Source organism: Mercenaria mercenaria, chromosome 1 (genome assembly GCF_021730395.1).
Source record: "Mercenaria mercenaria strain notata chromosome 1, MADL_Memer_1, whole genome shotgun sequence".
NCBI lineage: Eukaryota > Metazoa > Mollusca > Bivalvia > Venerida > Veneridae > Mercenaria > Mercenaria mercenaria.
This window is the reverse complement of record NC_069361.1, coordinates 21757457-21784227: the sequence shown is the minus strand read 5'-3', so window position 1 is coordinate 21784227 and position 26771 is coordinate 21757457. Positions and strand designations below refer to the sequence as shown.

Sequence of the window (26771 nt, the reverse complement as noted above, 5' to 3'; positions counted from 1 at the left end):
AACAACATAAGTTTCAAAAAAGATCTTGTTTCTACTTTATGTATTAAAGTAGTTCTGCACGCTCGGATTGAAATTTTTTCTACAATGTAGAATTTGATAAAACTCTTTATTTTTCAAAACTTCAGAATATACTTAAAAAATATAGCAAATAAAAAAAATAAGGTAATGTACTTGATTTTTTGCTAGAGTGATTAGAAAAATTTGGACCTCAGGCAATTTTTCATAACATTTTCCCATATAGAATTTTTTTCTACAATGTAGATTGTAATGAAACTTCTCACAGTTGTAAATAAACATACGGCCTTCAATGTGGTGAAATAAAATGTATAGGTCTTTGTGCTTATCTTTGATATATTTGACCACAATTGTCAGATATTTAAATATCACATTTTAACTTTAGAAAGATAGTAGCAGTGCCATTGTAAAAAAATTTACTCACAGGTTGCCATTAATTCATAAAATGATTTTCATTTCCGTATGCCGAATCCAGGCTTTATTCTACGTTTTCCGCATAAATGATGTTACACTAGAACTTCTGGTTTATCGAATGTGCAGAACTACCTTAAGAAACCTTTGAGCTTGCCCATGACAACCTGAACTGGAAAAGTAATTTTGCCTCCATGCCATTTTCCTATACACTGCAATATCCCTTACTAATTGAAGTCAGTGTGCTGAAAACTCAAAGAAAGTCAACTATGTACCAAGTTTAGTTGCAACATCAAACTAGAAGCTGCTTTTGTAAAAAAGTGTATGTCTCCCCCAATGCAAAGTCGTATAGGAAAGAAGTCAATAGGAGTCAGGAACGAAAGTCAAAGAGACACTGATGGTTGGCTGCAATAGGGATCACCTACTTGGCATGTCCAGTCATCCCACTAAGTTTCAACATCCTTGGCCTAGTTGTTCTCAAGTTACTGTTCAGGCTCCTGTGACCTTGATCTTTGATCAAGTGACCACAAAATAAATAGGGGTCATCTACTCTGCATGTCCAATCATCCGATTAAGTTTCAACATTCTAGGTCAAGTGGTTCTCAAGTTACTGTCCGGAAATGATCCCCTGTGACCTTAACCTTTAACAGACTGACCCAAAAATAAATAGGGGTCATCTACTCACCATGTTCAATCATCCTATGAAGTTTCAACATTCTGGGTCAAGTGGTTCTCAAGTTATTGATCGTAATGGTTTTCCATGTTCAGGCCCCTGTGACCTTGACCTTTAACAGAGTGACCCCAAAATCGATAGGGGTCATCTACTCTGTATGTTCAATCATCCTATGCAGTTTCAACATTCTGGATCAAGTGGTTCTCAAGTTACTGATCGGAAATGGTTTTCAATGTTCAGGCCCTTGTGACCTTGACCTTTAACAGAGTGACCCCAAAAACAAAAGGGGTCATTTACTCCGCAAGACCAATCATCCTATGAAGTTTAAACATTCTGGGTCAAGTGGTACTCAAGTTATTGATCTGAAATGGTTTCCAATGTTCAGGCCCCCATGACCTTGACCTTTAATAGAGTGACCCCCAAAATCAATAGGGATTATCTACTCTGCATGACCAATCATACAATGAAGTTTTAACATTCTGGGTCAAGTGGTACTCAAGTTATTGATCGAAAATGGTTTTCAATGTTCAGGCCCCTGTGACCTTGACCTTTGATGGAGTGACCCTAAAAACAGTAAGGGTCTGTTACTCTAGCAGCCCTACCATCCTATGAAGTTTGAAGGATTTAGGTCAAATGGTTCTCTAGTTATTGACTTGAAATGAAGTGTGCCATATGGACAGACAGGGCAAAACAGGGTTGGGGGAGACCTAATTCTTCACTGAATTGAGCATAAATGGACTAAATGGTTTGCAAAGATTACCATTTTTTGATAACTATGCAAGTGTAAATGGCCATAACTCTTGTACTTCCCAATCAATCTGTCAAAAACCAAAACCAGAGGGTCATAATGATCCTGAATCACTCACTAAGTAATAAGAGCCACACCTTTCAAATGGCAAACTGATGCTAAAGTATTAAGAAAGTACGTTAGTAGGTCACATTCATGGTCACTGAAAGTCAGTTTAAAGATCGGTGTGCAAAACTGTCTATGTCATCCAAATTTCAAGGCTGTATCTTAAACATGAGGGTCATGACGACCCTGGATCGCTCACCTGAGTAATATGAGCCACATGTTTCAAATAAAATATTAAGAAAGTCAGTAGGTCACATTCATGGTCAATGAAATTCAGTTGTACAATCGGTGTGCAAACTGTGTATGTCATTTAAATTTAAAGGCTGTATCTTAAACAAGAGGACCATGATGGTCCTGAATCACTCACCTGTCCCCACGTGACCCAGTTTTGAACCGAGTATGACGTCGTTTTTTCTATTATTTGACATAGTGACCTAGTTTTTGAGCTCATGTGACCCAGTTTTGAACTTGACCTAGATATCATCAAGATAAAAATTCTGACCAATTTTCATGAAGAGCCATTGAAAAATATGGCCTCTAGAGAGGTCACAAGGTTTTTCTATTATTTGACCTAATGATCTAGTTTTTGACCGCATGTGACCCAGTTTCGAACTTTACCTAGATATCATCAAGGTGAACATTCAGACAAATTTTCATGAACATCCATTGAAAAATATGGCCTCTAAAGAGGTCAAAAGGTTTTTCTATTTTTAGCTCACCTGTCACAAAGTGACAGGGTGAGCTTTTGTGATCGCGCGGTGTACGTCGTCCGTCCGTGCGTCCGTAAACTTTTGCTTGTGACCACTCTAGAGGTCACATTTTTCATGGGATCTTTATGAAAGTTGGTCAGAATGTTCATCTTGATGATATCTAGGTCAAGTTCGAAACTGGGTCACGTGCCTTCAAAAACTAGGTCAGTAGATCTAAAAATAGAAAAACCTTGTGACCTCTCTAGAGGCCATATATTTCACAAGATCTTCATGAAAATTGGTCAGAATGTTCACCTTGATGATATCTAGGTCAAGTTCGAAACTGGGTCACGTGGGGTCAAAAACTAGGTCAGTAGGTCTAAAAATAGAAAAACCTTGTGACCTCTCTAGAGGCCATATTTTTCATGAGATCTTCATGAATATTGGTCAGAATGTTTATCTTGATGATATCTAGGTCAAGTTCGAAAATGGGTCATGTAGGGTCAAAAACTAGGTCATTAGGTCTAAAAATAGAAAAACCTTGTGACCTCTCTAGAGGCCATATTTCTCAATGCATCTTCATGAAAATTGGTCAGAATGTTCATCTTGATGATATCTAGGTCAAGTTCGAAACTGGGTCACATGGGGTTAAAAACTAGGTCAGTAGATCTAAAAATAGAAAAACCTTGTGACCTCTCTAGAGGCCATATTTTTCATGAGATCTTCATGAATATTGGTCAGAATGTTCACCTTGATGATATCTAGGTCAAGTTCGAAACTGGGTCATGTGGGGTCAAAAACTAGGTCAGTAGATCCTAAAATAGAAAAACCTTGTGACCTCTCTAGTGGCCATATTTCTCAATGGATCTTCATGAAAATTGGTCAGAATGTTCACCTTGATGATATCTAGGTCAAGTTCGAAACTGGGTCATGTGCGGTCAAAAACTAGGTCAGTAGGTCTAAAAATAGGAAAACCTTGTGACCTCTCTAGAGGCGATATTTTTCAATGGATCTTCATGAAAATTGGTCAGAATGTTTACCTTGAAGATATCTAGGTCAAGTTCGAAACTGGGTCACGTGGGGTTAAAAACTAGGTCAGTAGATCTAAAAATAGAAAAACCTTGTGACCTCTCTAGAGGCCATATTTTTCATGAGATCTTCATGAATATTGGTCAAAATGTTCATCATGATGATATCTAAGTCAGATTCGAAACTGGGTCACGTGGGGTCAAAAACTAGGTCTATGGGTCTAAAAATAGAAAAAACCTTGTGACCTCTCTAGAGGCCATATTTCTCAATGGATCTTCATGAAAATTGGTGAGAATGTTCAGCTTGATGATATCTAGGTCAAGTTCGTTACTGGGTCATGTGCGGTCAAAAACTAGGTCAGTAGGTCGAAAAATAGAAAAACCTTGTGACCTCTCTAGAAACTTTTTTCACGAGATCTTCATGAAAATTGGTGAGAATGTTCACCTTGATTATATCTAGGTCAAGTTTAAAAGTGGGTCACGTGCCTTCAAAAACTAGGTCATTAGGTCAAATAATAGAATCAAAGGCATGAAGGGCCTGAGTCGGCTAATGATTGATGTACTGACAGTATAGTCTACCAGTTTCAGTTTGTTTTTAGTTTTTTTCTTAAAATTTCATAACACAGCTCGATATTTACCCAAAATATTATATCCGGATACGATTACACTTTTCTCCAGTTTCAACAATATATTTTACAAATTGTGTTGATACGAAGACATTTGGCAGCAATTGGCAGTATCTGACATTGAAGTTTACCGTTAAATTACCTCTTATTTAAATCTTTTCATAAAAAAACTGTTTCGTTTCGTGATTTCAGCCAAACATAGACGATCTGCTTTCGATTTCAAAAACTACAAGAAAATACAATTTAATGTTTCGTCGATTTGTTTATTTCTCGAAAAATAAGAATCAAAATCATTTTTAATATCAGTAGTAACTAAACAAACCAGTAAGAGCTTCTTCTTCCGATAATTTATCCGTTTACTGACTGCAAAATTCAACCTACGCAAAGTTTATAGAAATCATACCATGCGTGTTTACGTTCAATGTGGGAGAATTAAGCCTGATCGGCTGTTACCTAACGCATCCGGACGATTCAGATTTTGTTTTTAAAAAAGCACTGTGTGCGTTTCTGTAATTTTATAGAAGAGGTCACAAGATTTTTCTATTTTTAGACCTACTGACCTAGTTTTGGACTGCACATGACCCAGTTTCAACCTTGACCTAGATATCATCAAGTTGAACATTCTAACTTTCATGAAGATCCATTGAAAAATATGGCCTCTAGAGAGGTCACAAGGTTGGCCTGTAGAGAGGTCACAAGGTTTTTCTATTTTTAGACCTACTGACCTAGTTTTGGACCACATGTGACCCAGTTTCAAACTTATCCTAGATACCATCAAAGTGAACATTCTCACTAATTTTCATAAAGATCCCATGAAAAATGTGACCTCTAGAGTGGTCACAAGCAAAAGTTTACGCACGGACGGACGAACGATGGACGCTGCATGTCACAAAAGCTCACCTTGTCCCTTTGTGACAGGTGAGCTAAAAAACAAGAAAGTAGGTCAGCAGGTCAAGGTCACAGTCAAGTGACATCATATTACTTGGGGTCATCAAGTAATTATAATTAAACAGTCTTGGAAATAGGATCAGATAAGTTTTAAAGTATTTTTTCCTATATAAATCATATAATAACTAAGTGACCCCTGGGCGGGGCCTCTTTTAACCCCAGGGGCATAATTTGAATGATTTTGGTAGAGGACCACTAGGAAATGCATCATACCAAATATCAAAAGCCTAGGTCGTGTGGTTTTAGACAAGAACATTTTTTCTCTATACAAGTCTATATAAACCATGTGACCCCCAGAGTGGGCCATATTTGACCCTACGGGGATAATTTGAATTATCTTGGTAGAGGACCACTAGATGATACTACACAACAGATATCAAAGCCCTAGGCCCTGTTGTTTTGGAAAAGAAGATTTTTCCATGGCAACCACAGTTCTGCTTGGAATTCAATTCTTTGAACAATTTTGAAACGGGGCCAACTAAGGATCATTCCTGTGAAGTTTGTTGTAAGTCTCCCCAGTGGTTTTCAATAAGATTGTTTTAGAAAATGTTGATGGACACGACAGAGCACAGACATTGAGCAGTCACAAAAGCTCACGAGACTTTGGCTCAGATGAGCTAAAAACAAGAAAGTAGGTGGTCAAGGTCACAGTCAAATGACCCCTAATCACTTGGGGTATTCAGGTAATTACAATAAAACAGTCTAGGAAATATGATCTGTTAATTTTTGAAGTATTTTTTCCATGTAACTCATATAACAAGTGGCCCCCAGGGTTGGGCCACTTTTCACCCAAAGAGCATAATTTTATCAATTTTGTTAGAGATCCACTAAGCAACGCTACGTACCAAATATCAAAAGTCTAGGCCTTGAACTTTCAGCCAAGAAGGATTTTTTCCCTATATAAGTCTAAGTTAAACTTGGGACCCCCAGGGCAAGGACTCTTTTCACTCAATGGGCATAATTTGAAAATTTTGGTAGAGGAACACTAGGAAAGGCAACATACCAAATATCTAAAGCCTATGTCTTGCAGTTCCAGGCAAAAAGATTTTTAAAGTTTTTTTCCTGCATATTAAGCCTATGCAAAAGACCCCCAGTGCAGGACCTCTTTTCACCCCAGGGTTATAATTTGAATAATTTTGGTACAGGACAAGGCAATGCTACATACACAATATCAAAGGCCTAGGTCTTATGGTTTTAGACAAGAAGATTTTAAAGTTTTTTCCTATACAAGTCTATGTAAAACTTGTGACCCCCTTTGGGGGGGGGGGGGGCTCTTTTTACCCCAAGAGCACAATTTTAACAATCTTTACAGAGGACCATTAGATGATGACACATGCCAAATATCAAGGCTCTAAGCCTTACTGTTTTGGACAAGAAGATTTTTAAAGATTTTCCTTTTGGTTACCATGGCAACCAGAGTTCTTCATGGAATTCAATTCTTTGAACAACTTTGAAAGGGGGCCAACCAAAGATCATTCCTGTGAAGTTTGGTGCTGCCATGTGGTTTTCAAGATTTTTTTTTTTAGAAAAAATGTTGACAGACGGACAACACATGATGCACGACTGACGATGGACATCGAGCGGTCACAAAAGCTCACCATGAGCCTCTGGGTCAGGTGTGCTAAAAACTGTACTTCCCTAAGGTAGTACAAATTTTTACCAAATTTTATTAAACTTTAAAACAGAGCTATGGAAGGACAACACCAAACCTAGTTTCTTCACCTTCTGTATAGGTTTTAATGTTTTGAACTGATGTCACACTATACTTTAATCTGCAGAACAACAAATTGAACAGCAAGACATGTGTGACTGGTGCAAACTGAGGTCAACTCATGCGAATCAAGAATGACGGTATGCACAAACTGGATCTGATCTGCTTCTTTACAAAATACTGTGAAATCATTAATATTCAAGGGGGACTAATTTTCGTGGATTTTGTGGTTGAGTCAATCCACAAAATTTAATCCTAACAAACAAGTAAAATTCCCTTTCATTTTATATTAAAAAGTTGAAATCCATGAATTATCCCCAAGAAATTGATGTTTTGACCAAAACCACAAAATTTCATGCCCACAAAGTTAAATGATTTTACAGTACTATGTGAGTAATTAACAGTGTAGATCCACATACATGGGGATTTCAACGTAATTTCATGTTTTGAATTTTGGCATGTATTCATTTTCTCATACAATTGGACCCTAGATATTCTCTTTTTTTTTGAAATGGAATTATCAATGTTATTGATAAATACGAAAACAGACGTTTATCTGCCTTTAATCAACAATTTTCATCTATTCAATATTGCCGCTTTTGTGATTTTAGACAGAAGATTTTCATATTTCCAATGGAACACATGTGACAGACATTCTGTCCATAAAAGGTTAAAGAAAACTGTGCTTCCTAACATTATACAATTAAAGAAGTTCATATATAAATAGGGTTGGATATCGTTAAGGAGGAAGCGATACCGATATCAACGAAACGATACGGTATTTTTAATGATACCGATACCCATACCATGCTTTGTAGTACATTACATAAGCAATGATTTGGTTAGTATTATATACACCTATGTAAGCAGATATATGAAAATTTGCTGTGATAAATAAACATTTCAAGTCTGTTAATGGGTTGATGTATTAGATTATTTAAGAGTAAAAAGTAAAACATATCTTACAGACTAGTTTTCCAAAATAAAAATCTAGAGTAGATACCTTGTTCACTATGCAATTTAAATCTATGAATACACACACTGTAGTAATGCTTTTAAAGCTCAGCACTGTCTAGAACTGGTAAACTGAACACTTACTAGCTTTCAAATTACCCCTCTAACAAGTCAGACTCATTTTCACTCATGATAATCTCCGACCAGGTTGACTAGTAACGTTTTTAAAGTGTAACACTTTTGCAACACATTTTTAATTGAACAATAACCTTCAAAACACTTGAAACAACAAACATTCTAACAATAACATATTTCTGATGGTTTGCAAAAAACCGATTGTTTGTTTACCTAGGTTACAGCTTAGTCTCGTAACTTTTTATTTACATCATTTTTTTTTTCATTGGTATTTAAAGAATACTACAAAGAAAAATAGTCTCGTATATTTTGAAATTAAGTATTGGTTTATGTTGTTTAAAACGACGGGAAAAGAAGTATTTCAGGTAATATTTAGCATACAAAACTATAACTAAACATGGTTAGCTCTCCGTGTTAATTCAAGGGAGGTTACTCGGAGCGGTATTACAGTAAACAATGTTGATTCCGTTATTACGATATTTGCTTAAATTTCTGCTTTATTTTGCTGCAGATTTTGTAAGAATTTTGTTTTTACTTTTATGGAAATACCAAAATATCAACCGGTTCTTTTACGAAACAGTATATACTGGTACTTTTCGAAGTGATTATTCGGTATTGTACCGATACCAGGAACCGGTATCCAACCCTATATATAAATCAAACTGCTACTTCTGCCATATCATTGCTCAGTATCAAACCTTCAGACGATTAAAGTAAAAGCAGCTGTTTCACAACTGCTGACATGATTTGACAGTCAGTTTCCTGGTGCCCTTAACAACAGTTGCTAACATTTCTGGTAATATAGACTGTCAGGACTTCTTGATGATGGCAGACTGTACTATAACATTATCTGCTGATGACAGACTATGCTGTAAATTATCTGTTGATGATAGACTGTGCTATAACATTATCTGTTTACAACAGACTGTACTCTAACATTATCTGTTGATGATAGACTGTACTATAACATTATCTGTTGATGATAAACTGTGCTATAACACTATCTGTTGATGACAGACGGTACTATAACATTATCTGTTGATGACAGACGGTACTAAAACATTATCTGTTGTTGACAGACTGTGCTATAACATTATCTGTTCACAATAGACTGTACTATAACATTATCTGTTAATGATAAACTGTGCTATAACACTACCTGTTTATGATAGACTGTACTATAACATTGTCTGTTGATGGAAGACTGTGCTATAACATTATCTGTTCACAATAGACTGTACTATAACATTATCTGTTAATGATAAACTGTGCTATAACACTATCTTTTAATGATAGACTGTACTATAACATTATCTGTTGATGATAGACTGTGCTATAACATTATCTGTTGATGATAAACTGTGCTATAACACTATCTGTTGATGACAGACTGTGCTATAACGTTATCTGTTTACAATAGACTGCACTATAACATTATCTGTTGATGCCAGACTGTGCTTTAACATTATCTGTTGAAGACAGAGTGTGCTATAACATTATCTGTTGATGCCAGACTGTGCTTTAACATTATCTGTTGAAGACAGGCTGTGCTATAACATTATCTGTTGATGATAAACTGTGCTATAACACTATCTGTTGATGCCAGACTGTGCTTTAACATTATCTGTTGAAGACAGACTGTGCTATAACATTATCTGTTGATGCCAGACTGTGCTTTAACATTAACTGTTGATGCCAGACTGTGCTTTAACATTATCTGTTGAAGACAGAGTGTGCTATAACATTATCTGTTGATGCTAGACTGTGCTTTAACATTATCTGTTGAAGACAGAGTGTGCTATAACATTATCTGTTGATGCCAGACTGTGCTTTAACATTATCTGTTGAAGACAGGCTGTGCTATAACGTTATCTGTTGATGATAGACTGTACTATAACATTATCTGTTGATGTCAGACTGTGCTTTAACATTATCTGTTGAAGACAGACTGTGCTATAACGTTATCTGTTGATGATAAACTGTGCTATAACACTATCTGTTGATGATAGAGTGTACTATAACATTATCTGTTGATGACAGACTGTGCTATAACATTATCTGTTTACAATAGACTGTACTATAACATTATCTGTTAATGATAAACTGTGCTATAACACTATCTGTTGATGATAGAGTGTACTATAACATTATCTGTTGATGACAGACTGTGCTATAACGTTATCTGTTTACAATAGACTGTACTATAACATTATCTGTTAATGATAAACTGTGCTACAACACTATCTGTTGATGATAGACTGTACTATAACATTGTCTGTTGATGAAAGACTGTGCTATAACATTATCTGTTGATGATAGACTGTACTATAACATTGTCTGTTGATGAAAGACTGTACTATAACATTGTCTGTTGATGATAGACTGTACTATAACATTGTCTGTTGATGAAAGACTGTACTATAACATTGTCTGTTGATGATAGACTGTACTATAACATTATCTGTTGATGACAGACTGTGCTTTAACATTATCTGTTGATGACAGACTGTGCTTTTAACATTATCTGTTGGTTGATGACAGGCTGTGCCATTATATCATCTTCTTGCTGCCACTTCTACTCAAATATTTTTATGATGGATTAATCAGATGTTTAAACTGATTTAATTTCATCATTTTTAGGTCACACATTCTTCGACTGTGTCAATCTTCTTCGGCCAGTCCAATTCAACTGCCTGAAAGTAAAATAATGTTTTGTAATAACGGTACCTTGGCTGGACAGTAAATATTAAAGGAGTATTTAGCTTTGGACACAGTTTGTTTGTCAAGTACTCTACTAACTTCTTTTTTGATTTTCTGACTGATACTTGTGGCAACAGGTTTTCTTTCTCATCGTGCAATACATCTGTACATACAGAAAACAAGATAAAAAAGGCTGTTTTTGTCTATGTTGTATATATAGATTATATAATTACTGAAGAAGAAAATTGTGCTTTATTCAGTTTGATTACATTATGCTAGCCATCTGTGACAAGAGCAATTTCCAAAATGGTGTAACATTCCAAGACGATAAAGGATACTTGTTTGCTTCAGTGAAAGATCACAGTATCTGGCAACAAGTAAATACAAGATGCAATATGTTCATGATGATTTGGCAAGGTGTAAGTCACCACTGAAAATGTACAATCTGGAGTTCAACAAGTAAATGATATTTAAAACAAATTTTCCCTTTACTTTGTATGTTTTTTTTAAAGAAATTCATTCAAATAAAATCCCTCTCAAACATACATAAAATACAGGTGGAAGTGACCAGTGATATAAACCTACTGACATGACTTTTGCAAAGTATCCTAATAAATAACCAACAATAGCATGAAAATGGAGTAAACCATTGCAACACTTCTGAAATAATGAAGAAAATCAATAGTCTTCTTACCATTTGATCAATATTTGAAACTTGAGCATTTTCAGTGTCATATTATACACTTTATGCCAAACTTGCTGGAAATGAACATGATGAAATTTTCAACCAAACATTGGGCAAGTAGTTTTTATGGATTCAACCAAAGATAAAAAATTTTAATATACAGCATCATAAAGTCGCAATATTTATTCTGGAACACTTTACTGAGAGATACACAGATTTGTTATATATTTTAATATGAAATGGTCTACATTTTCGTGTTTTTGACAGAAATCCTTTTCCTTTTTATACATCCAAAGGGATGTATTATGTTATACCCCATGTTATGTTATTATGTTATACTCCATTGTTGTACGTCCATCTGTCTGTCCGTCCATTAGCAATTTCGTGTCCGCTCTGTAACTCTTGAACCCCTTAAAGGATTTCAAAGAAACTTGACACAAATGTTCATCACATCAGGACGATGTGCAAAGTGCATGTTCTGGATGGCTCGCTTCAAGGTCAAGGTCACACTTAGGGATCAAAGGTCATTTGAGTGTGTTTCATGTCCGCTCTGTAACTCTTGACCCCTTGAAGGATTTCAAAGAAACTTAACACAAATGTTCACCGCATTGAGATGTCAAAAAATGATATAAAATGTCACTTCTATCGTGTTCACAGGGTCCTGAAGCTTGAAAACTGGTAAAAATTAATAAATTTTGGCTCTTTCAGGGGTCAATCAGGGGCCGTAACTCCGGAACCTATGATTGGATCTGGCATATTCCTCATGGAATCCAAGATTTATTGTTGTTGAAGATATTTTGCAAGTTTGTATTAAATCAAACCATAAATGAAGTCCCTATATGGCCTCCAAAAGCCAAAATAGCAAATTTTGGCCCTTTAAGGGGCCATAACTCTGGAACCTATAATAGGATCTGGCCAGTTTTCAAAAGGAAGTGAGATATTATGTCAATTCAAGTTGTGTGCAAGTTTTATTAAAGTTGATTGCAAAATGTGGTCTCTATCATGTTCACAAGCCAAAAATAGCAAATTTTGGCCCTTTAAGGGGCCATAACTCCGGAACCCATGATGGGATCTGGCCAGTTTTCAAAAGGAACCGAGATCTTATGCCGATACAAGTTGCGTGCAAGTTTGATTAAAGTTGATTGCAAAATGTGGTCTCTATCGTGTTCACAAGCCAAAAATAGCAAATTTTTGCCCTTTAAGGGGCCATAGCTCTGGAACCAATGATGGGATCTGGCCAGTTTTTAAAAGGAACCAAGATCTTATGCCAATACAAGTTGCGTGCAAGTTTGATTGAAGTTGATAGCAAAATGTGGTCTCTATCGTGTTCACAAGAAAATGTGAACGGACGACAGATAAAATGCGATCACAAAAGCTCACTCTGTCACTATGTGACAGGTGAACTTAAAAAAAAGCAGAAAATTAAGAAAATGTTGAAAAATCTCTAGCAGCTTAAGCAACAGTGGGCGTGTTCAAAACAACTTTTCACAAAATCAAGCTTGGTGACCCATTTTTTATTTGTTCATTGTTTTCAGCACAAAATTTTCTATCAGATGTGTGAATTTGAAAAAAAAACTATGAAATATAAAACAAGAGCACCGCCTTGCGGATGCAGATGCCCATCTGATTTTTTTGTCTCTGTATAATAGAAATATTGACCTACCCATGATTTTCTAAGTCCAAAAGGGGCAATAAGTCTTGCAAAAAGCAATGCAGAGTTACGGTACTTGCTGTGCAGTATCAGCTTTTAATGGTGAATAACTGCTCCAAGTTTTTAAGCAATAGCTTTGTCCGTAAAGGAGTAAAGTTGACCTAAACGCAAAAGTTAACGAAGAAATCTGATATTTTCTAAGTTGGATGGAGTTATGTTTCTTGCTGTACAGAGTCAGCTTTCAATGGTGAAATAGTGTTGCAAGTTTTAACTCAATAGCTTTGATAGTTTAGGAGAAAAGTTGACCTAAACATAAAACTTAACCAAGAAATCTGATTTTGTAAGTCCAAAAGGGGCCATAATTCTTGCACAAAGCTGGATGGAGTTATGTTTCTTTCTGTACAGAGTCAGCTTTTGTTGGTGAACAAGTGTTGCAAGTTTCAAAGCAATAGCTTTAATATTTTAGGAGAAAAGTTTACCTAAACATAAAACTTAACCAAAAAATCTGAAATTTTTAAGTTCAAAAGGGGCCATAATTCTTGCAAGAAGCAGGATGGAGTTATGTTTCTTGCTGTACAGAGTCAGTTAATGGTGAACAAGTGTTGCAAGTTTTAAAGCAATAGCTTTGATAGTTTAGGAGAAAAACTGACCTAAACATAAAACTTAACCAGGTAACGCCGACGCAGACGCCGATCAAGTAATGACAATAACTCGTCATTTTTTTTCAAAAAATCAGATGAGCTAACAAGCGGGCCATAATGGCCCTATATCGCTCACCTGTTATCATTGCACTAAAGGACAAGAAGGTCAAAAAATCATAATCAAGATCAATCAAAAGAATTTAACAAAACGAAAAAAAAATTCTTACAACGTACAGATATGTCAAAATACACCTAACAAGAGCTTGTCGAACACGAAATGTCCCCCTTGATGCATTCAGTAATTGCACAAGAAACAGAAATTATATGCTCACTGTAAACAAAAGTTCTACCATTCTGGTTTAATCTGACCTTGACCTTTATTTTTTTATTTTTTTTTTTTTTTTGTTGGGATTTAACATTGCATCGACACAATAGGTCATATGGCGACTTTCCAGCTTTAATGGTGGAGGAAGACCCCAGGTGCCCCTCCGTGCATTATTTCATCAAGAGCGGGCACCTGAGTAGAACCACCGACCTTCCGTAAGCCAGCTGGATGGCTTCCTCACATGAAGAATTCAACACCCAGAGTGAGGCTCGAACCCGCATTGATGAGGGGCAAGTGATAACCTTGACCTTTAACCTATTAACCTAACAAGAGATTACAGAGAGATCTTGGCGCCATCCACTGAGCTCAAGGTCAAAATCAAGGTCAAATTTCATTTCAGTACAAAACATAGTGTATGTGGTCCAAATTTGAAAGCTGTGGCTTGAGAAATGTGAAAGTAGGTCACTAGATCAATTTCAAGGTCAAAGTTCATTTCGGTAGACAGAACTACGCATGTGCTTCAAATTTGGAGGCTGTACCTTGAGAAATGTGAAAGTAGGTAATAGGTAAAAATCAATGTCAAATTTCAATTCAGAACACAAAAATATGCATGCAGTCCAAATTTGGAGCCTGTAGCTTCAGAAATGTGAAAGTGGGTCACTAGGTCAATCTCAAGATCAAAGTTCATTTCGGCACACAAATCTATGCATGTGGTTCAAATTTGAAGGCTGTAGCTTGAGAAATGTGAAAGTAGGTCACTAGGTCAAAATCAAAGTCAAATTTTATTTCGGAACACAAAACTTTGTAAGTGGTCCAAATTTGAAACTTGTACCTTCAGAAATGTGAAAGCAGGTCACTAGGTCAATCTCAAGAGCAAAGTTCATTTCAGTACACAAAACTATACAAGTGGTTAAAATTTGAAGACTGTAGCTTGAGAAATGTGAAAGTAGGTCACTAGGTCAAAATCAAGGTCAAATTTTATTTTGGAACAAAAAACTATGCATGTGGTCCAAATTTGAAGCATGTACCTTCAAAAATGTGAAAGTAGGTCACTAGGTCAATAACAAGGTCAAAGTTTTTTTCGGTACACAAACCTATGCATGTGGTCCAAATTTGAAGGCTGTAGCTACAGAAATGTGAAAGTAGGTCACTAGGTCAAGATCAAGGTCAACTCATGTCAAGGTTCATCTTGCCACTCAAAACTATACATGTGGTCCAAATTTGAATGATGTAAGTTATGGACATGAAGATTCTAAGTTTTTCCCTATATAAGTCTATATGAACCATGTGACCCCTGGGGCGGGGCCATATTTGACCCTAGAGGGATAATTTGAACAAACTTGGTAGAGAACCACTAGATGATGCTACATTACAAAATATCAAAGCCATAGTCTTTGTGGTTTCGACAAGAAGATTTTCAAAGTTTCTCCCTATATAAGTCTATGAAAACCATGTGACCCCCAGTGCGGAGCCATATTTGACCCTAGGGGAATAATTTGAACAATCTTAGTAGCGGACCACTAGATGATTTCATATACTAGAGATAGACCCTAAAATTTTCAATGATAGTAATACATTAAATAAAGTCAAGAAATTGATTTCCAAGTCCTTGAAATAACCAAAAATGAGTTCACAAATGTGAAGTTTATGATAGTTTTGTTAATACCAATAACAGAAGTTTTAATTTTTAATTTAAAGTTGTGATCCACAAAGAATGACAACTCTTGCCTTGGGCTAGTACTTATAAGCAGATATCTATTAGTTTGCTTCCCTTCCAATTACACAATTGAGTGGAAAATGAAAACTGTTTTAGACACAATATCATACTTTTTTGCACAACAGAAACATTTAGGATTTATTCATTTGTGTTTGATTTACCCTTCAAAACATGGTTCCTATGATTCTGTGAACTTACATATGGTAAAAAATTAACTTTTAAAAAGCCAATAATAAAATGAAATACCAGTAAGTAAATAATAGTGCAGATAATACAGTTTTACTTGTACCAAAATGTCACAATAGAAGCACTTTTATAATACAGAACACCTGGTACGATTAGTAAAGGTGCAATTTTATTGATCTCTATTTCCTATGCCTACATATACAAAATATCAAAGCCCTAGGCCCTGTGGTTTTGGACAAAAGGTTTTTCAAAGTTTTTTCCTATATAAGTCTATATAAACCATGTGACCCCCAGGGTGGGGCCATATTTGAGCCCAGAGAAATAATCTGAACAATCTTGCTAGAGGACCACTAGATAGTGCTTCATACCAAATATCAAAGCCCTAGGCCCTATGGTTTTGGACAAGAAGATCAGAAACCGTTTAACTGTTCCTGGCCAATGTGTCCTTGACCTTTGACCTAATGATCTCAAAATCAATAGGGGTCATCTGCTGGTCATGGCCAACCTAACTATCAATTTTCCTGACACTAGGCCCAAGCATTCTTGAGTTATTGCCCGGAAACCATTTAACTGTTCAGAGTCACTGTGACCTTGACCTTTAATATACTGACCTCAAAATCAATAGGGGTCATCTGCTGGTCATGACCAACCTCCCTATCAACTTTCATGATCCTAAGCCCAAGGGTTCTTGAGTTATCATCCAGAAACCGTTTTACTATTCAGGGTCACTGTGACCTGACCTTTGACATACAGACCTCAAAATCAATATTATTATTATTATTATTATACCAGATTTATACAGCGCCCTTTTCATGATCAATGTCACGTTCAAAGGCGCTTTACATAGTTCAAATGCAGCCACACAGGGCACATAATTCATCCTCTACTAGTACAGACACAGAGCAATCTGACCAGAGGGACAGAGTGAGACAAAGCCCCCACGACAGAGAGATCAGAAATCAGATACAGGCTTGTCCAGCTAACTTAGCCTAGCTCGTTGCGAATAGACAGCCTGGTTCTTTAACGTGCCCAGTGTATAGCACTGATACATGCAAGGATTGCCTGGGTTCCTGACCAGTACACCTCTAGTTAGGTGGGAAACACTGAAAAGCGTTTCTGAAAATTCCAGAGTAGCTGCCGGGGATCAAACCCCCAACCTCAGGATTGGAAGGCCAGTGCGCAAACCACTGAGCTATCCGTCCACCAATAGGGGTCATCTGCTGGTGATGACCAACCTCCCTATCAACTTTCATGATCCTAGGCCCAAGAGTTCTTGAGTTATTATCCGGAAACGGATTGGTCTACATTCCGACCGACCGACCTACCGATCGACATCTGCAAAACAATATACCCCTCCTTCTTCGAAGGGGGGCATAAAAATTGGAGGTACCATCCATGTTGTACCACAGAAAAGTGGTCTTGGTTTTTCCCTAAATACGCTATTTATAGTAACATAAAAGGGAAGTAATTAAAAACAAGAGCTGTCACTAATGGTAACAAATGCCCCCGCAGCTTCTTGACCTTTGACCTGGTGACCTTGACCTTTGACCTGGTGACCCCAAAGTCAGTAGGGGTCAGGTACGCAATAAGTGAAGTTTGAAGGTCCTAGGTGCAGTGGTTCGCAAGTAAAGTGCCTTCATGCAAAAAGTTAACATTGTGACGAACGAACGAACTAACGGACGGACAGTTGAAAACTAATATGCCTCCCTTTGGGGACATAAAAAAATATTGTAACTGAACAAAAGAAGGATCAGCCAAATAAAAACAATAGCACTGCAATGCAATGCAAATGCAGGGCAATATACACACAAAACAAAGTCATATGACCTTTGAATCCTAAGTGAGACCTTGACATGTGCTCCGCACGTCGTTTCGATGAGGTGAACATTTGTGTCAAGTTTCTTTGAAATCCTTCAAGGGGTTCAAGAGTTACAGCGCGGAAGGGAAATTGCTAACCAACAGACAGACAGACGGACACAGAGGCAATAACATAATACATCCCTTCGGGTGTATAAAAAGAAATCGAGATCTTATGGTGATACAAGTTGTGTGCAAGTTTGGTTAAAATCAAATCATAAATGAAGCTGCTATTGTGCTAATTTTGGCCCTTTCAGGGGCCATAACTCTGGAACCCATTATGGGATCTGGCCAGTTCAAGACAGGAACCAAGATCTTATGGTGACATAAGTTTTGTGCAAGTTTGATTAAATTCAAATCATAAATGAAGCTCAGCTATTGTGCAGACAAGGTCAAAATAGCTAATTCTGGCCTTTTCAGGGGCCATAACTCTGGAACCCATAATGGAATCTGGCCAGTTCAAAAAAGGAACCAAGATCTTATGGTGATACAAGTTGTGTGCAAGTCTGGTAAAAATCAAATCATAAATAAAGCTGCTATTGTGCAGACAAGGTCAAAATAGCTAATTTTGGCCCTTTCAGGGGCCATAACTCTGGAACACATAATGGGATCTGGCCAGTTCAACGAAGGACCCAAGATCTTGTGGTGATACAAGTTATGTGCAAGTTTGGTTAAAATAAAATCATAAATGAAACCACTATCATGTTGACGGACGGACGACGGATGAAGGGTGATCACAAAGGCTCACCTTGTCACTATGTGACTGGTGAGCTAAAAACTATAGGAATTCTCCTTAAGTTCATAATCATTTATGATTACCAATGAATGACAAGAGCTGTTTGTTAAAAACATATGCCTCCAATGACGGGTTGTCCCATTTTCAGTCCCATGGTTATTACGACCTTGACCTTTGACCTACTAACCCCCAAAACTATAGAGGTTATCTACTTCAGAATTATGCTACCAAGTTTGAAGATATTGAGTCGTGTTTCTCAAGTTATTAAGCGGAAACTGTTTTCAACCTTTAGGACCCTGTGACCTTGATCTTTGACCTATTAACCCCCAAAACAAAAGGGATCATCTACTTCATATGCCCAATCATGCTACCAAGTTTGAATGTTCTGGGTCAAGTGGTTCTCAAAGTATTTGCACGGGGGACATAAAAATAGTTTGATTGCATTTAACATTACAATGCTTAAATCAACTTTGACAACCGTCACAGCAAGTGGAATTTGACACAATTTATCTTATATATATAATTTCTACAACCATAGGACAAATATTTTTTTATTTCCTGTAGATAAGTTTGTTTAAAATCCAAGTAAAGTAATAAGAGGTTGAGGAGACATGGGCAACAGCTCGACTTTCTAGTTACCATACTCGACCTGTATTTTATACTGAAACATGTTAAATTATTTTGTGGACACTTAGATAAGTCTTTCAATTTTTGCAATTTTGATCAATTTCAAGGGCAATAACTCTGAAGGTACAACTCCAATCTGGCTCAAAAACTGACATATATTTGACATCGACATATCTTTTGTACAAATATGAAAACTGTAGTTATTAAACTTTCACAACTTTGATTAATTCACAAGGGCATTTACTCTGTCCAAACTGGCTGGTTATCAAATCTAATCTAGATGTTCAAAGAGGTAAACATAATATATAAATCTGGTTCAGTTTAAAGATGATTACATTTGCACACCCACTCATCAACCCTCTTACAATATCACAGTAACCACACTAGGTCTATCCCTATTCCAACTCACTGTATAATACATTCCATTTTTACAAAACATGTGTTTAAAAATGAGCAAATCTTGAAGCATGCTGCTTCCACATATTTTCGAAATATATATATACATCTTAAACTTACGACATGCTACCATAAGGGGATTTTTTTTTAAATCCTGGCCTACAGCCAGCTAAATCCCCCGCCACTGGTATGGATAGTGAAAGGGTAAACCTTTGACCTTGAGCTGTGACCTTGACCTTGAACTGACATGGCTGACCCATAAATTCTGCACATCATCTAGATGAGGTGATCATTTGACCAAAGTTTGATGAAAATCCTTCGAGGGGTTTAGGAGATACAGAGCGGACACAAAATGGAAGGCTCAAACATTTGACCTTGAGTTGTGACCTTGACCTTGAGCTGACATGGCTGACTTATGAGTTCTGCACATCATCTTGATGAGGTGAATATTTAATCCAAGTTTCATAACTATCCTTCAGGAGGTTTAAGAGATACAGAGCGGATATGAAATGGTAGCCTCAAACCTTTGACCTTGAGTTGTGACCTTGACCTTGAGCCGACATGGCTGACTCATGGGTTCTGCACATCGTCTTGATGAGGTGATCATTTTATTCAAGTTTCATGATTATCCTTCAAGGGGTTTAGGAGATACAGAGCGGACACAAAATGGAAGGCTCAAACCTTTGACCTTGAGTTGTGACCTTGACCTTGAAATGACATGGCTGACTCATGGATTCTGCACATCGTCTTGATGAGGTGATCATTTGACCCAAGTTTCATGAAAATCTTTCAAGGGGTTTAGGAGATACAGAGCGGACACAAAATGTTACAGAAGGATGGAAGGACGAAGGACAGATGGAGACCATTCCTATAACCCCCCACCACTTGTGGTGGGGGATTAAAAAGAAAATCAATGAGTAACACAAAACCCTTGAGGGGACTACATGTACATTTTTAACCTACAGATCTGGGCTTTTCACATATTCAGCTAAATTCTTCAGTCAGACATTGCTAAATGCAATGTCAAACCTTCCAGTGAATTCATAGCTACCCATTAATTATAGTATGATCATCAATTAAAACAAGAGCACCGCCCTGTGGGTGCTGACGCTCATCTGATTTTTTTGTATAATAGAAATATTGTACTACCCATGATTTTCTAAGTCTAAAAAGGGCCATCATTCTTGCAAAAAGCAGGATAGAGTTATGTTTCTTGAAGTACAGCATCCGCTTATGATGGTGAAAAACTGTTGCAAGTTTCAAAGCAATAGCTTTGATAGTTTATGAGAAAAGCTGACTTAAACATAATACTCAACCAAGAAAACTGATTTTCTAAGTCCAAAAGGGGCAATAATTATTGCAAAAAGCAGGATGGAGTTATGTTTCTTTATGTACAAGGTCAGTTTATGATGCTGAACAAGTGTTGCAAGTTTCAAAGCAATAGCTTTGATAGTTTAAAAGAAAAAGTTGACCTAAACATAAAACTTAACCAAGAAATCTGATATTTTCTTAGTACAAAAGGGGTCATAAATCTTGCAAAAAGCAGGATAGAGTTATGTTTCTTGCTGTACAGGGCCAGCTTATGATTGTGAACAAGTGTTGCAAGTCTCAAAGCAATAGCTTTGATAGTTTAGGAGAAAAGCTGACCTAAAAATAAAACTTAACCAAGAAATCTGATTTTCTAAGTCCAAAAGGGGCAATAATTCTTGAAAAAAGCAGGATAGAGTTACAATTCTTGATGTTCAGGGTCAGCTTATGATGGTGAACATGTGTTGCAAGTTTCAAAGCAATAGCTTTGATAGTTTAGGAGAAAAGCTGACTTAAAAATAAAACTTAACCAAGAAATCTGATTTTCTAAGTCCAAAAGGGGCAATAATTCTTGAAAAAAGCAGGATAGAGTTACAATTCTTGATGTTCAGGGTCAGCTTATGATGGTGAACATGTGTTGCAAGTTTCAAAGCAATACCTTTGATAGTTTAGGAGAAAAGTTGACCTAAACATAAAACTTAACCAAGAAATCTGATATTTTCTAAGTCCAAAAGGGGCCATAATTCTTGCAAAAAAAGCAGGATGGAGTTATGTATCTTGCTGTAGCTAGTGATGGTGAACAAGTGTTCCAAGTTTCAAAGCAATAGCTTTGATAGTTTAGGAGAAAAGCTGACCTAAACATAAAACTTAACCAGGCAACGCCGACGCCGATCAAGTGATGACAATAACTCATCATTTTTTTTTCAAAAAATCAGATGAGCTAAAAACACATGACTTATACATGTATATAGTAAGATCGAGACCAATGTACATTAAGTAACAGATGTGTTCATTTCCATAAACCTTAAATACAGAGTAATAATTTTGGAAGCAAGGAAGCAAAATAAAATATAAACATAAAATAATATCAGAGATCCATTGAAAGCAAAGAATGCAGCAAAAAAATAATACTCTGTTTTAGTCTGTTTCTGAGAAGTGTTGAAATGTGTACCAGTAACTTCGCCATCCCCACTTGAAGTGACATAAATGGAAGACTATCATGTAGTAACATTGGATTTATTCAATGAACACAAAGGACATAAACTCATAGTGAGTCCTTCTGGCTTCATCTGACTTGTGTTATATTGAAGTTACTGACAGCACTGGTGTAACAATAAAGTTACAAGAGTAACATGGATGTGACTGGTTTAATACTGATATCACTTGTGTTATATTGAAGTTACTGACAGTACTGGTATAACAATAAAGTTACTAGTGTAACACAGGCTCCACTGGTTTAATACTGGTATTACTTGTATAATATTGAAGCTACTGAAAGTAATGGTGTAACACTAAAGTTATTTGGGTAACACTGAAGTTACTGGTATAACACTTAAGTTACTGGGGTAACACTGAAGTTACTGATGTGACAATGAAGTTACTGGTGTAACACTAAGTTACTGGTGTAACACTGAAGTTACTGATGTGACAATGAAGTTACTGGTGTAACATTGAAGTTACTGGGGAAACACTACAGTTACTGGGGTAACACTGAAGTTACTGCTGTAACACTGAAGTTACTGGGGTAACAATGAAGTTCCTGGTATAACTAGTATAACTCTGAAGTTACTCTTGTAACAATGAAGTTACTGGTGTATCACTGAAAGTACTGGTGTAACACTTAAGCTACTGGTGTAACACTGAAAGAACTGGTGTAATACTGCAGTTACTGGTGTAACACTGAAGTTACTAGTATAACTCTGAAGTTACTCTTGTAACACAGAAGTTACTGGTGTAACACTGATGTTACTGGTTTAACACTAAAGTTACTGGTATAACACTGGAGTTACTGGTAATAAGGTACAGTTACCTGCCCTTCGTTACCCAACTTAAGGAAGTGTATCCGAGAGAAAAGAGGTCCCTCATTTCATGATGGATTTGATTGTAAATAGATATCCTGAGCTTCTGAAAGTAGCCAAATTTTATAGATCTGATGTAAATGAAGAGAAAGGGGTAAAAAATTGCTGGAAAATCATGGTTTCTTTTGCAAATGACTGTCTGCGGATTTGTACAAAAAGTAGGCTGGACCGCTTCACTTTGTAAAAATGCCATACACTACTCATTCTGACAGATGTGAGGAGAAAAGTAGCAGGTCAACAGGTCACTTCAAAGTGATTTTTGTGTTTCTCTTGGATAGATTTCTAAAGAGAAGGTATTTGCATTTGTCTTCAGAACATTGTGTCAAAGACTTGCATTGATATAATGTATGTATCCCTATGGGAAATTAATATAAATTATTTCTTTAAAATAATTTCATTTATTCCTCAAGACTTAAAATGTATGTTAGTTGCTAAGGATTCGGGATTAATCGGCCTTTATCATTCAGTTGAGCTGGTTCTCGTTTTATCAATACAGTACTGATGTGCATGTTCAGCGAGCCGAGAACACAGCCAGTTGTTCGATATAAAAGCAAAAAGCCCGTGCAGATTTCTCACATTGCGTCTGAAAGGGCGAATAGACCGTTATTATACAATGACTGACAGAATCTACTGTTCTTCTACATGTCTTTCAGTAAAGATAAACTTAAAGTAATCTTAAATTGAGATGCCGCATGAACGTGTTAGACCTAAACAACAAGGCTGGGAAAGGAAGACGAAGGTCACAGGCAAAATGTAAGAGCAAAATCGTCAACAACAGGAATATCACCATAGGACGAGAGGAGAGAAACAAAAGGCCGGCCAGGAATGAGGTGCTGAATCAGATACCTCCACATGACCTTGGAGCACGAGGGACCGGTAATTGTGCAAACGATATCGAGAAGGAAGAAACAGACAGTTACAAGATAATGCTGGTGGGTGTATTAATAATATTATTGATTTTTAAGTATTTTTACATGGTTCGGGTATTTCACAAGACTATGTCATGGTTAGAGGTAAAATTTCAAGGAGGGTGTGGCGATGTAAGTGTATAGGTCATTGATACTAGGCTCGTCTGTATGGTCAGCATGTCTAATATTGAACAAAAAGTTACAGTCTGTGGGAAGATGCGCAAATTAAATCATACCTTCTGTTAGTCTTACCAGTGTCTTATTGGCGGCACATCTGCTTTCCTCCCTTCAACAGATTTTCAGAGATGAATATATAAATTTGGCATTATTGCCGGTCAAAGGGGGCATTTAGTTATAAAACGTTTTTTGTAAGAAAGACATTTTAGACTGTCTACCGACGGTCAGGCTGAAAACACCCGGGCAAGATTAATTCTATATGCAGTGGTCGAAAGCGTTCATTATTTATGTGACGCATATCTAACCAATCAGTGATAAAGTTCAGAAAATTCTTTGTTACATGTACAAGTTTTAGCATGGCGTGTGCACGGTGGGCAGTTTCAGTTGCGTCGGGTGATATCGCCCGCATCCTGGTCTTAAAACATAATAGACTTGTGGTGGCGATGTGTGCAGGTTAATGACGCAGCGGAAACGGTTCGGGCAAGTACACGTCACTGCATGTGCAATTACTTCATTAATATTCAAATTTTCTATATATAGCACATACTTAGCTCCACATTCGGGAGTGTCCTGCAGTCAGTATAACTTTTCAGTGAAGTATCAAAACCCACATCCCGGGATAATTTGCAAGTAGAACATTTCAGAGACATTTTAGGGGTCAAGATTGGGGTTGCGCCCGGAGATGAAGTTCAAATGAAATTTCGTCTCAGAGCTCAAAAAAAAAAAAAAAAAATATTGATATAGTTAACTTAGCAAATTCACCGGTCAAAGTAGACTATATCGACCCAAAATAACAGCTGTTAAATTTCTAAAATAGGTCAAGATCTAGGTCAAGGGACTTGTCATCAAAAAACGCAAAACGCATACCGTTTAGTATGTTTAATAGTCTTCTCTGCTAACACAAACACTGGACTGACACAGAAAGTTTTTATTTTGATACAACACTTCCTTTTGAGGAATCGATAATATTGCAAAATTTGCTAGGATTTAAAGATACGTCACAAAATACCTGTATTCTTTTGTATTTCCATGACGGTAGTTTTACATGATTTGCATGAAAAGATTGAAATCTACAAGTATTTAGTAACGAGTTGACGGTGACATAGGTTAGGCCAAAACAAGGTGTTTAATGACTTAATACTATATTTAATCAATGTAACAATATGTACAGAAATTAGTGTATTAAGTTAAATTTCGAACACATTTGGTTTCTTCAGTGTAAAGTAGTCATTCTATGCTATGCTCTTAAAACTATGATGATAAGAGATTGATTGAATAAGTTTTGCATATGAAGCTGTAAAACTCATTTATTTTAGGAAGGGCCTTAATTATCCATCATGGCTGTATATTACTTGTAATTTAAGAATGATTTTCATGAAGTTTCCGTGGTTAAAAAAAAAAAAAAAGGTTACTAGGTCGTGGTGGGCATTTAAGAATTTTGTGTTGAAATCAAACATGAAATCAGGCAAACAGCAGAACTATCTAGACGATTTTACTGGAGGTGGTTTTTCGGCTTTAAATGTATTTAAGGATTTGATAGCAGTTGGCAAACGAAAGATCAAAGGCAATAATGATTGAAATTTTGGGGTTCAGAACTTGATTTGTAGACCTACAGATGGTGATCCGAATTCTGACCACTACACTTCAGAAAGTAATTTAAAAAAAACAACAAATAAAACAACATCGATTGTTTCACAGAATAATTTTTATTCAGGACTGCAAATGTATGTGGATTGTTTCGTCTCTGCTTCATCCGACTCATTCTGTTGATTTAGCAAGCCTATCACCACATAAGGGTTGAGATTTGTTTAGATTTAACAATACTAGGATTCTTGCGATAATACAGTCGGTATACCTGTTTTTTCAGGACTATTTTTGGATTACCAATCAGGGTAAACAGTTGTTTTTTCTGCAAATGCTTGGGGTGAAGGTTTGGATTAAAGGTCATTGGTGACACGCAAATTGTTGCCTGACATGTGGCATAAATGTGGCATAACTTCCGACAGAACTGTTCTAGAACTATTATATTATTCCCCATTTATCTGGGGTACCGACTTGTCGAATAAAGAAATCAAATTCAGTGGCGATTATGTTTGGTGCCTTCATATAAATATTTTATTCAAAACCAATCACGTGCCTGGTCGTTTTAATGGCATTTGAAATGGCCTGCTTCGCCTTCGAATTGAAAAGTCCAAGACATTCTTTATTTAGAACAAAGAAGTATAAAATACACATTTTATTTTATTGGTCGGAAATCTCTACCGATTCACTGACAATGTGTAGCACTGCTTTTAAAAGCATTTGAAATATTTCGACAATTATAACCGGTAAAAGTATAGCCTATACTTAGTGAATACGTCATCATGTTTATTCATGACGTATGGTTTAGTGTAAGGGTTCTCATCAAAGTTTATCATACATTACGAGCATTATTTTTCATTAGTTTTTATATGAGTGTGTTTTTAAGTAATCTATTACAGGGTTGTCATACGGAATCAAATTCATTTTTGCGGCGGTAGATATAAACCTGTTTTATTGCAGATTTATTATAACTACGAATAAAGGATGTTTACAGTTGTTTTCACATTAGCCTATTTTGGCAGGCCACCTATTCAGATTAATTAAGTGTACTGGTAGATTCAAGCGTCGATGGGATCCGGTATTTAGAGAAGAGGCTGACCTGTCTTTTACGGACAGTATTTGATTATACGCTTAATAAATTCTAAGACAAATCAG

At 36.5% G+C, this 26771-nt stretch overlaps 1 protein-coding gene across 1 annotated transcript in view; it reads right to left on the bottom strand.

Moving 5' to 3' along the window:
* Positions 1-7501: 7501 nt before the first annotated feature.
* LOC123544158 (tRNA pseudouridine synthase Pus10-like) overlaps positions 7502-26771 on the bottom strand; it is a 51611-nt gene continuing 32341 nt past the window's right edge. The window contains exon 17 of the mRNA XM_045330221.2: positions 7502-10736. Coding sequence (XP_045186156.2) covers positions 10680-10736 — 57 coding nt within the window. The 3' untranslated portion in view covers positions 7502-10679. The remainder of the gene's footprint in view (positions 10737-26771) is intronic.